Source organism: Rhea americana, unplaced genomic scaffold (genome assembly GCF_003343005.1).
Source record: "Rhea americana isolate MKP2758 unplaced genomic scaffold, rheAme1 scaffold_97, whole genome shotgun sequence".
Classification (NCBI taxonomy): domain Eukaryota; kingdom Metazoa; phylum Chordata; class Aves; order Rheiformes; family Rheidae; genus Rhea; species Rhea americana.
In genome coordinates, this window is record NW_028187166.1 from 1329503 (window position 1) to 1342733 (window position 13231).

Consider the following 13231-nt stretch of genomic DNA (forward strand, 5'->3'; position numbering starts at 1 on the left):
TTTAAAGGTGTTTTAAAACAGGCTTCCTGGGACACAGACACTTCACATTAGTACACTCTTACCACAAGCATACACATAAAATCCCACCTTTTTATTATGGCATATGGTACTTGTTTGGTTGTGTAAATACCACATGAGTATGACAAAAGGGGAAAGAAATACCAATGTTGAAATAGATACAGAGTCATGCCATTATCAATACAGTTTCATACAACGGATTTTCAAGATACAAAAGTCTGGGTTTTTTCTTTTTACATTGAAATAACTTTACAGTGTTCTGTCAGCTTGCTTTTTATCCAGAGGAGAAAAAAATTAAAATATGCTGAGAACAACTACAAGCAGGAATCATTTTAATGGTTAACAGAAGAACTGTAACTTTGCTCTAAAACAGCATCTATTAAACACACGTAACAAGAGGTAAGCAACTATACAGAAGGTAAGAGGAGATTTCACCACAGGAGTCAAGTCAAGGGCAGGAAGGGGAAAACGTGGAACTGCATGGTTTTATTTGGTCACAAAATTTGAGCTGAGTGTTTAAAATGAAGCACCCTTAAAGATGCAGCACTCCTATTTAAAACAATACAGAAACTTCCAACAGACTAGAACCTACATTCTGAAAAAAAAAATTAGATCTTTTTAAAAAAATCCACATATCTCTAGGCTCATGACTTAACTTACTGTTACAAAGCAGACTGGCAGCTCTTCCTTAAGCAGTAACAGTGCCCAGAAGTAATGCCACCATAAAGTACAGTATCTTTGGGGTGTCCAATACAAGGCTGACACTTCTAACACGATGTCAGAATGATCCATTTGTCTGCCAAAAGATTAGGCAAGAGAAGGAGACACTGCATCTTTTTTTTTTCCACCACGCTGCCCGGTTCTAGCAAAGAGCTAAGACGTTTTCTTTGGGCCAAGATTAACAGAAACCACTTTTATCAAACATTCTTCAGGTTTCCTACCAAACTGGATTTTTATTCTCATGTGGTTTTTAATATTTTTTTAAAAACATTTTTTCCTGACAGTCTCTAAAGTGATACTGGAACATTTAACAGTCACTCTTCCACAGTTTAATTGTTTTGTCGTTTTCTAGTGCCGCTGATGCAATGATGTTTTCTGTTGGGTGACAAGCTGTTGAGATTACAACATCTAAGCAAAAAGAAAAGATACAAAAATATTATTTACAGCAACAATATCTGGTTCATAGCAGGCATTTCTAAGTTCTTAAAATGGGAGTATATTGCTGCTACATCTTAAAACAGTATAGCCAAGGTACCATATCCCTAAAGCAGAATTACAAACATATTCATAAATATTTGATGATTTTTGCTTCCCAAGGAGAGTAAACATTTACTACAAAAAAGCTGTAAGTAGGTTGCCCAAGTTGAGAGTAATAGTTGGAAAATGTTTGATAGATTACAAGGGAGAACTCTCTAGATATTAGTCCTTGCTTACTTGACAGGCAAAACTCTTGAAATATTACCTCAGATACAGCTAATAAAAAGTCAGTTCAATTTTTTCTTTCCTGGTAAGGTATTTCCAACAGCCTATTCAATGCTTACACAGCATTTAATCTTCAGAGTCTTGCCTTTTCCTAAAGAAAAAAAAATTACTGCAACTGTCCCAACTTATAGTCTAAATCACTGGACTTTGAAAGGAATAAGCATGCTTAATTTCACAGCATAATTCCTTCCAGTCACTACAGTGGGAGTGCTCTCTTCATGGGACTCAGACTGAACTACACATCCAGTTACATTTCAATAAATGCTCAACTCTGCCTTCAATACTAGGCATACTTAGGCACATTTACAAACAACAGACCATATTAGTCCTTATGAGATACAATCTTATCTCTACAGAAGTGACACGTTAAGATGGAATTTATCCTTCCAAGAGTTGAAGCTCTGGAAGGTACTAAYAGCCAATTCAAAGTCACTAGTATCATGAACTGCTTAAATATCTTCATCAATTCTGAACTCAGGGAAATCTCTTTTGTAAGGCGATGTCAAAGTTCTCAGTGAAAACAAACATTTGCAATGCCTAAAAAAAAAAAAAAAATTCACAAAAAGGGGAGAAATCCAACGGTTCAGTTAAGCTTCTCCTAATGAGGAATTCAAGGAGTCTGACAGTTGACATTAAACATCAATAAGCAATGCTAAGYCCTCATTAGAAGCTGACATGAGGGATACTCAATAAAAGCAAAAGCCTCTTTCACACCTGTGTGCCCTTGTAATTTCTGTACAATCTCTTTTGTCTGAAGGTTCCAAATATAAACCAGGTTGTCTTCTGACCCGGACACAATCCACTGGAAGAGGAGAGAAAGAAAAAGTTGTTTTAATCTTTCTTGTCTGTTGTATCTAAGTGCTATTTTCTGCAAATGTTTCATTGTTTTCATATTAACAGGAACTTCCAACATTATATGACTGATGTTTGATGTGGTTCATTCTCTCTCAGCCTCTACTCAGCCCATACAGGCAACACAAAGCTTTGTTCCACCCCGTGTATGCTGGAGAAGAAACATTAAAGGACACTTAGGAGCAAAACATGCTGAGGTGGTTCTAAATTAATCACCTTCTGCAGATTTGTTCTGCCATTTCAACCAAAACACACCAACTGAGCCTATCATCTGATGGTTGAATGCTGTATAACTACRGCTAAACAATACGTAAGCAGCTGCTCTCCACTCAGAACGCCCCTTTGCACTGCTGCAGTGCATGGAGCCTGGCAACAGGACAGCAGGTGAACTTAAAGACACCTCAGCAGAAGGTAAATGAAGTTTCCCCAGCACAACCTTTTTTCTCTACCACAGTGGGAGAACCAGGACCCTTTAAAAGAGGCTTCCATCCCCAGTTTCTTCTACAAAATTCTACCATGCTAGTTCACACAGTAACCGTGGCTTCTATTAAATTGAATACTATTCCTTTTCTTCCAACCCAAAATCAATTTTAGAGGAAAGGATAGAGATGTTGATGAACCAAATTATAGGGAGAAACTTGCACCATCCTTATATTTCCCGTGGTAAAAGTAGTAAAAATCGCTTATTACTAAAAGCAACTGAAATAAACACTAACCTTTCCACCAGTAACGGAGAAGTTTGCAAATATGCAGTACTTCTCATTTTTGTGTCCTGTGTATGTCTTCAGGCACTGAAAATGAAGAGCCACAAGGTATAAGTATAGCTGGGAATTAGTTCTCTCACTGTCAAGGACAAACTCCCTTGGCAGAGCAGATAAACTGTATGTGTATGTTTCCCACCCTGCCAACTTATCTAGGGGATGCAGAGGGTATCTCTGCCCTAGAACACTAACAGTTATTTGAGGAAAGGAAGAAAAGCCTCAATTTGCCACTTTCCCACAGAGAAAGAGAGCAACAGCAATTTACTGTTCATAATATATTATTCATAAATACAGCTTTATTCAGTGTCTCAGGGCTATGCAAGAGCATAAACAATTTTTTTCAAAGGTATGTTTAGTCCTCTTCAATAAAGACACAGTAATACTTCTTTGTATGGTATTTATAAAACACAAAACAAGTCTAAAAAGCATATATGAAATCCAGATTCTGCAATAACCTTAGTTAAGGCTTATAGTGAAAGAGGATTGTTTTTACCTTTCCTTTGCTGTAGTCCCAAAGTTTAAGAGTGCTAGAAAACAGAAGAAAAATCTTTTAGTTCTTGGATTTTTTCCACCTGGCAATCTCCATATCAGAGTTCCTAAAGTTTACATGAGTCACTGTAGCCTAGTTCTGGCATACAGCTTTATTAACATCAGAAGTGTCAAGTTCTACTGACAAACCATTCTTATTCTCCTCTACAGAAAAGGAGTGCATTTAATTATTCCCCCCACCTGCAAGTTTCTTTATGAAGAATGACCAGACACCTAGAGAAAGGATGGACAGAATGACAAACAAAGTACAGCRTGAGAGGATGAAGTGGTTTGGCAGACATCCCCCAATTCCAATGCATTCAAAAGACTACAGATTTCATCACAAGCCKTCTTTCATAGGACGAGAAACTCAAMCAGAATCAAGAGAYGGCCCTGCAAACTGTCTCCTCTTCCTCCAGCTCTTTTAAAGTCAAATCCTACTGGAAGTAGATACAGACCAAAACAMAAACACTGCTCTATTTTTCTTAAATTCAGTCCTGCATTGGGATGCTTCAGGAGACTAAACAATGGACTGAGACAYTTTTAGCCAGTTCAAGTGAAAACCAGGGTACAGCAAGAGAATAAACAAGCCACTGACCACAATTTGGACATGGAGTCGCTTGTTTCAAGCAAGCACCACACTCTTTCACAAACTAAGCAAGCCTTGCACGTGTCCAGACACAGACCATCTGGGCTGATACCTAGGCTGAGAGACCTTGCAAAATAGTCCCCTCTCTCTTCCCAAAGACGCCTAACCTGGGTTTTCTTTGCTTTTCATTGACCAGTTATCTTTTACATAAAGATGTTCACACAGCCAGGACCATCAGTGCCATGAACTAAGAAAAGAAAGTCTCTGGAAGTAACAGCATCACCAATGTTTGTGAATGGAGATGACAGACCAACTAATCCCTGCTCAGCAGCTGCACGGATATCCTCCAGGTGAATCATTCTCAACAGAATCAACCCACCTGCTCTGCTTTTATKCCTTAAACATAAAGCTATTTATGTATTGCAGCCTTTTATAGACTAGATTTTCAGTCCTTTGGTGTTACAAGAAAATCACATGATTAATGCGAAGAACTGCTGAGGTTCTGAAAGGTACACAAGAAGGAATGAATGGATGTTGTAGTTACTAAGYAGCACCAAAGCTTTAGAAAATATAAGCCCTGCCTATGCCATTAGCAAAGCACAACACTTAGTGCACCTTACATGTTCGACAGTACATAYGAACTTGTGTGGTGTCAATATTAAGACAGCTAAACAGTTTTATTTGATATTCATGAACACGTCAAAGCTTGTGGGTTTTTCTTTTTTTAAATACCTACTTGTCCAAAGTTGCAGCTAGTATGTATTTGCCATTTGGGGAGAATTTCACAAAAGACACAGGAGGGTTATCATCATCTACAGTGAAAATAAAAGTGGTATTAAACAATGCACAGTTGCATCTTCTCATTGGCAGAAAATTGCTTCTGACAATAATCTGATGTTGACTGTTTCAATGAAACAAAGTTTCAATTTTGTTGACCCTTGGTACTTCCAAGAATAAAAAAGATGATAGYTTTCAGCATTTGAAGAAAAGGATATTAAGCATTTTGCTCAAAAACATTTAGTTAGCCCTTTGTAACTGAGCTCTTCTTCCTTCCATCAGCATTTACCAAGAGTGTATCTGTACATTTTAAAAATCATTACATTAGAACACATACCACTGATTTACAATGCCMTATAACTTGTCTATATAATGCTTCACAAGAATATTAAGGACTAGGGAACATACGCCCAGTAGGTGCTTTCCTTTTACTAGCTATGTTCACAAAACRTCTCATGCTAACACAAACTTGCAATAAAAACAGGTGGTCTTGCGCAGTCAAATATTACTTGTTTCTACCTTATCTAGCAGCATAAGCAATTTTTTTTATTACACTTTAACTGCTGCACAGTAAGCATTATATAGCTGAACAGTAGAAAAATTTGCAAGACTCATTTATCCTGTAAGTATGCTACACAGCATTCCAAGCTTAAACAAGATTCTAGACACGCAAGATAATAGTTCCTCTTTTCGCAATAGATAACAGGACAACAGTCTACCAGCAGAACAGCAGGAAGACAGAAAAATTGAGCTTAAGGAAGCCAGATGCAGAATGTGCAAGTTAAAGCTAAACACCACAGAACATAGCACAGACAAGAAGTCTTCCTACTTACCAATCAATGTTTTCAAGCACTGGCCTGATGCTGTATCCCAGATTCGACTATTAAAAACACACATGAGACTCATTACTATTGGTTTTAAAGCCTTTGTTATACATTCAATGTCACAAAGCTACATTTTTAAAGGAAAAAGTCTTTTCTAAAAATTCATCACGCTCAAACCTTGCGGCAGACAAGAAATAACCACTTACCAGAGTCCATCATAGCTACTTGACACTATCAGGGACCCATCACGATTAAAATGCACCTGTAATGTCACAGAAGGGGAAAAAAATAATTTTATGGATGTTTATAATGACTAAATCTTTGAGCCCCATTAAAGTATTTATCTCCCAACTCTGACATCGCAACTCATATGTATGGAAGTAGAAAGTCAACATGACATCCAAATGATAGCCACAAGTTTAGATGAGTAACATTATCAAAACAAGACTCTCTCCTCAGTTTCCCAGCCTGATTATAAAAMGGCATGGAATTTAACTATTTTTTGTTGTTTATTCAACCATCAGGAACTGCAATGTGCATATTTCCTCAGAAGCTAATAAGAGCACCTTAGCACCAATGCATGAAGATACTCCGTTCAAAGTATTATCTGCTCTAATAACAGTAAACCAGGGATAGCATCTTTAATTTTAAGGGCACAGAATTTAACCTCATCTGTAGCCACATACATGCTTTGAGTTTCTCCTTTCAACTACATGTCAAAATACTGCYATTTTAAAAGAGTAATTTCTCCTAATGTGCATTTTTAAGTGTGAAATATGTTCTAGACTAAGCAAAACAATCACATGTAAYCATAGCCATAGCTTAATGTGCCTGAGGCTTAAAATTCTTTTAGTGTTTCCTTCATTTCAAAAATATTAAGAGCTGCACACCTTCTATTTTTCTTCATTTGAACAGATATTGTTGTATTCCAAGTTACTTTTTCCACTAAATGAAAGAGATTTAAAATGGAGCATACTATACAATTACCCTACTCTGAATTTTAGTAATAGCATGAAACAACAAAAAGCAACAGATGTACAGCAGTTCCAGGCTACTCTGATCCTCAGCTAACCACCAGCCTGCACCCCAGYGTCCGACTGCTGGACTTGAGCATGACTGGTACACTGCTATTCACAGCTCCCCATGTTAATACTCAAGATAGAAATGCATGCTGGCTTCCTTACAGTCAACACTACTCATTTCATTTTCATTGAGCAACATACTGGCAAACCAACCACAGCCCATCCACTACACTGTGTAAAGGCTTGTTAGTAAGAATCTGAGCGTGATCGCACTCTTCTACAGAGGTGGAAGAGAAGCTCTGATTAAAAAAAAAAAAAAAATAGTTTAGTATGTTCATTTATCTGAAGACTTACAGCTGAAACGGGGTCAGAATGAGCAGGCAACGTCTTGAGGCACTTTCCTGTTTTCACATCCCATATCCTCACGCTTTCGTCAAACTGAAGATTGAAGAAATACACAAGATGATTTAATGATATACGTATTTGTGGCATTTAAGTCTGATGCAAGACTAGATGCAGGGGCTATGTGGATTCCTCCATCCACATTGCAGCTGCACCAGAGACCTAGGACAGAAACAGTGTGCTGGGTAGCACAAACAGATGGAGAATATAGTTCCCTTAGCTCCTCCTCCCCACACAGGAAACTTGCACCTTCTGAGGACGAGTTAAAGGCTTGACTATGTTCACAAGCAGAGATAGCAGTGACATCACACAGTTCGTTTGATTACATGTTATGCATGTGAAAGACGACAAGAGAATTGAGATATAAAGGGTGCACAGCACTTATTTTGCARAAAGAAAAAAAAATTACTTACTGATCCAGAAACGATGAGGTTTGACTGAGGGTTGAAGTTGCAGCAGAAAACATAGTTACTGTGCCCTTTCAATGTCTTTAAGCACTTACCCTGAAACAAGATTTAATAGAGTTAAATACACAGCATCCTTCCACAGCCAAACACGCATTCAGTTAAGCTGCATTACGGTTAATCACCATGCAGCAAACAAAGAAACCATCTCTAACCTCAGATTTAGATGGGCAGGGGATCAATTACAGGAAAATAACAGGAAAGGAAAGGAAAAAAAAAGAAGAGAGAACATTTTTTTTAAACAACCTAGGACAAGTTTCAAACCCTTTGGGCAACTTGCAAGAATGAAGCAATTCAAAATACCTAAGCATAATTAAACAAAGTTATCCTGTTGTTATTGAACCACCAAAGAGGAAGGTGGAGAGAAGTAATACAAGTGAACCATTGATAAGAAGTTACAAAAAGTTTCGTCTGAGAGTTTGCTTTCAGAAATGAAGCCAGGGGTTGTATTGCCACCATAAGGCTTAAGTGCTCTCAGAAGATAACCTGAATTCCCATGGCACACATAGCAATACTCGTCTCCAAAAAGCACACAGCATAAYTCACTTATTGAACCAGGTGCTCATCATTACCAGGAAAGAGCATAGCTACTAAACAATAGCCAGTGCTTAAAATTCTACCTTCTCCCACCACAGTACTTCAAATCACTCTCTCAGAATAACTTGATTTTAAGATGCCAAAACAGGGGAGAAGGTAGATAAACAGGTCCCGCACTTACCGAGCTTACATCCCATATTTTGAGAGTTTTATCATCGGAGGCAGAGACAAGAAGGTTGGAATCTGATGACCAAGCAACATCAGAGATACCCTAAAACAAAGGAAAAGAAACCACTCCTCAGCTCTGTTTCCTCACCAGTGTAGGAAAACGGAAAACAAACTACATATTATACCCACATCTGAAGCTAGAAAAAAAAAAATCAGCATTAGGAGTCGGGAATTATTTGACTAGATTACCGACCCTTTCACACTTCTTCAGCTTAATCACACATACACACTCCAAAAACATCAGTGGCTTGTTCACATAGCTACTCTTTTATTGTGGCCACCAACACCCTTTCTTGGAATTCATAAACAGTACACTATATAAACTAATCTGAAAAAGTAGTTTCTCTTCATGATAAATGGCTTGCTCTTTACGGTCCAAGTCTGTAAGGGCTGGTGATGAACCAGATTCCACTTGGGGGGGTTTGTGAAGCTTCATCTTTGCTTATGTAACTTCAGCATGTAAGAAACTCTGGAAAATGAAACTAAAAGGTTTGGGAGTTTGCGTTGTCTTTAGAACTTTGAAGAATGAGTAAGTGTTGTGTTTACAYAGGCAAAGCCACAAGAAAAATTCAATCACCTTAAAAGGCAACTCATTCTGCTCAAGATACAAAAGAGAAACAAAACAGGACAGAGTATTACTATTTACCGGGATTCTCACTCAAGAATACATTGCCTAATGTATGATGTTGGTGTTCCTGAAAGGCAATGACTGAAGAAAATGGCTAGGCAGTATGYATGCAGGTACTTCCTTATCAGTCTGCACTTCTTTCTTATTTCCAGCCTGGTCTGCAATTAGCTCTGTAATTCCAGTCCCAGGTTATCACACAAGACTGTATAAACAAAAAAAGCTCAAAATYAAGAGTAAAGAACAAGCTTTCTGCAGAAGTCAAACTAATCATGAACAGAGATCTCTGGATGAAGAAAAAAGTAATAAATTTGTATTCAAACATATAGTAATCTCTTCAYACTTACCAGTTTATGACCAGATATTGTTTTTTCAAACTTGCCATCATATGCTCCCCAAATTTTAATGAGTTTGTCAGCAGCTGGAAAAGAAAGTGCCAGTTAACAAACTAACAGCACTGACAGATACAGCTGTCTTCCTTAGAAAGAAAGAAATACATTAACTACTTCCCTGCRAACACTGGGTAGCTCTTCCTCCCCAAACAGATCTGTGTGCATAAGGCAATATGTAAATGGTAAAGAACAGTTTTGTGCATAGCAARCTGAGGCAGCTGAGATTACACAAACTGCCTGGAATGTAAAGAGTCTCCAGTTGTTTTAATTTCTCTGAAGACAGCTCGGGTTCCTACTTTTATTTTAGACCGCCATTGGTAAAAGTAATACCATTTCATGARGAATGCTGAAACACCTTTTTTCCAAGAAAAACAAAAATTACACTACAACCTGAGTTGAACTAATGCCTACAAAACCCCAAACACTTTATCTATTATTGTGTTAACTTGCAAACGACAGAGAAAAATGGCTGATATTTGCCAGATGTAGATGTTGGAAACTTTTTTTAGGGGGTAAAGGAAGAACAGGAGGAGGAGGAAAGGAGAAGAGGCTTTCACAAGTATACTTGAACAAAAATGCTATTTATATATGGTACAGCAGCCTTATTAAGGCAAAGTKGTAAAGCCAAAGATCTAAGTCATTGCCAAGTCTGAGAGATGTTCTAATGGCCCTCACCATCACATTCAACAACTTCTTTTAACTGCCCTTTCCTTTCATAYGGATTCTTTCTGGATCACTGATGGTCACAAATAGATTTTGAAAGGAAAGCTGTCAAGCAATGTTTACAACAGAAAAAATTACCAAAGTACCAAATACCAAAACWGAAGGAAGAGAACTTGGTCTACCACCTAAGAGAATAAGCAGAAAAACGCTACTGCAATAACCTTCTACACATTTCAGAAATCTTATCAAAGGCTCTAACTCACAGAACACTACAGGTATAGCAGACAGAAACAAGGGCCAGTGCTCCATACCACATTCTACAACCCACTCTAGTGGTGCAAAGCTATCTTCAACAATTCATACTGCAGAACTGTCTTCAACAATTTCATTTAGTACTCTGCATTCATCTTTTCCCAGAGCTATGTTTTTGCCTGCAGGTCCTGCAAACAAAGTTTAATTTAAAAGCTTAAGTTAGATTTCTAGWGAGACAGAAAAGCACAAGGAGTTTCTTTTGCCCTGGAAGTGAATCTTTTGCCCATTGGCTCAGTAAAGGAAGTTGAACAGGTTAGGACTCTGACTTAGCAATCCACAGAAGACTTGAGGTTCAGAGTAACAGAATTTAAAAATTTGAGAAGTAGATTGACAGCTTTGACAGTCCTTTCAAGAAAAGCCATATAATCCTACATCTATCCTCCATCTGATTAAGGTTAATATTAAAGACAGACAGGTCTTTAGGGATCACATGTGCACATTTTGGACAAGTATTAAGAGAGTAATACTTACAAGAGCTGGCTAGCCACTCTCCGTTAGGACTGAATTTTACTGAYGAGACTGCTTTTGTATGTCCTGCTAACGTGAACTTTAAAGCATAGTTGGGTTTTACTGGTGCAGGCTGTAAGAAAAGTATATATGAATGAGTTGTATAAATACACAATTTGTCATTGAGATACTAAATTTGGTATTAGACCAGGTCACTATACAGCATTGGACTGCATGAATATTCACCATAATAGATTCTACTGTTTACATTTCCCCCCTTCTCTAAATTCAGAAGAAAACCTTGATGCCTACATGCACTACAAAAAAACCTTCATCTTTGGTATGAATTCATCCAAACCACTAATAAATAGGTGAGAGTAATCCAACAGTCCAATCAAAGAATCCTTGACAGATTAAAGTAACACTTAGTACTGATCTGCATAGTACTATTAAATGTTTGTAGCTTTTTAACTTACTGTGAATCAAATCACAGACCAACTCTTCTACATCTCCAAAATCCTAAACTGTCCCCCTTTTCACCATTTGCAAAGTTTTCATGGCTAAAGTGACAACTCCTTTCAACATCCACAGTCTTGAAAGAATCTGAACAACTGCTTCTCCACCTTGCAACTAAAATCGTAAATTAACCAAACCTCCAGTCACCTCTAGGCCTTTCAAGGTTACAAACACCATAAATTTCTAATGCTAAAAGTAACAAAAAGTATTTCTTTTGCATGAACTTCAAAAAACAAAAATATCCTAGCACAAAAGATGCCGTATTTCATTTGCTTTTCCCATGAAACCTTTAGCACATTTTCAGTTCTAGACAACAGCAGAAGTAGAAATCCTGAGAAGTTCTTAATTCATATCAGAATTCAATTTCTTAAAAATCCCTAATTCTAGTTTGCCTTTTGAATATGCAGATAGTTTCCATGTGTATTTCCAAAGATATTGTTCAGAGGCCCACACACACCTTGCTCTGATTGGTTGAGGAGGAAGGAGTAGATTGTGTTTTGGTGGATTCTGCATCTGGCTTCTTTTCTTCTGTTGCCATGGTTCTGAAGCTGGCAAATGAGACTTATGGTGCTTGAAGGGGAGAATGAATGTGCTGCTTCAAAAGACAGCCCTTGCCACAGAGAGGAGAAATCGCACTGGAAATGAAAACCTGGAACAAAAACAAAATATCATTAGGTGTCAAAGGAAGATTGTGAGCAACTAGAAGAATAAGATTAGCATAACTGTGTGTCCCCAGAAACCAGTGTTAGAGAGAGAGAGAGAGAGAGAGAGAGAGAGAGAGAGAGAGAGAGAGAGAGAGAGAGAAGAAAAGGGGGAATAAAAAGCACTCTAGATCTTTTATCCAGAGAACTGAATCCTGCAAACAGATTTAAGAAAACATCATCCACACAGCAACATTTATTTCACGCCGTCAGATCTATTAATGTGCAAGATCAAGAACCCAATCCATGGCCTTTTACTACTTCTTGAAAAGCTTTTTTACACTGCCTCATTATAACTAGAAATCATTAGAAATAAAGAAGAATAGCTTTTAGGTGTGGCAGACTCTTTCCTACAATATTCCCCCCAGCATGCCCATAAGAAGTACTTTAACAGCATAGTCAATGCAATGGTTTGCACAGAAGGCAGAAGGACCAGTCCAAGGCCTTTTCTTCAKATGCATCAAGACACAAAATACAATTTTGTAATACAGACAAGAAAGGAACAGGCATATTTAAAGCTTAAAATCCTACTAGGTTCCTTTCATCTTGTAATTCAAACATTCTAGTCCCATGCTTCCCCTTAAACAGTCAGAGCATCAAATCATGCTCCTCTTTTCCCGAGTCTTTCACCTGACTAACAGCTAGCCTTGTATAAGTCTCAACAGACTTGCTTTTTGCAACAAAACCCGACGAAGTGCTGTGCCAGTATTCTGCAATCAGGGCTGATACTGCAGCGGGAACCATCTCCACTGCAGCTCAGCTAGATTTCAGCTTAGTAACAGAATCACCTCCAGCTCACGCTGTAAGGACTTGTCTCAAAGTATGTTTGCACTGTCCTGCTACCACTGCCATTCTTTTATGCCAGTCGCAGCAGATTTGGGAGCAACGAYGTTTGCTCTTGCAGCAACTAGCGGCACGTTGAGGCTCTCGTCCCCGAGAGAGCACGGAGCAAAGCGCTGCCACTCGCCCGCCCTGTTTCTGCAAGCACTCTGCGCAGCGCGGATAAACCGCTGCTAGAGACAGCAGGAAATTAAAACTTTTCCAACCCAGACGAGCTCCATTTCATCGGGAGCTGATCTGCCGACTCCAGC

General features: G+C 38.3%; 1 protein-coding gene across 1 annotated transcript; it reads right to left on the reverse strand.

Annotated features, from left to right (window-relative positions):
- Positions 1-70: 70 nt before the first annotated feature.
- WDR5 (WD repeat domain 5) lies at positions 71-13013 on the reverse strand. Its single transcript, XM_085325267.1, has 14 exons — positions 12929-13013; positions 11897-12088; positions 10948-11056; positions 9457-9530; positions 8438-8527; positions 7669-7758; positions 7208-7291; positions 6038-6093; positions 5841-5887; positions 4967-5042; positions 3607-3640; positions 3069-3143; positions 2215-2302; positions 71-1146 (listed from the first exon to the last, which is right to left on the reverse strand). The coding sequence occupies exons 2-14, from the start codon at positions 11975-11977 to the stop codon at positions 1046-1048; spliced, it is 1005 nt and encodes a 334-aa protein (XP_085181393.1). The 5' UTR covers positions 11978-12088; positions 12929-13013; the 3' UTR covers positions 71-1045.
- Positions 13014-13231: the final 218 nt, after the last annotated feature.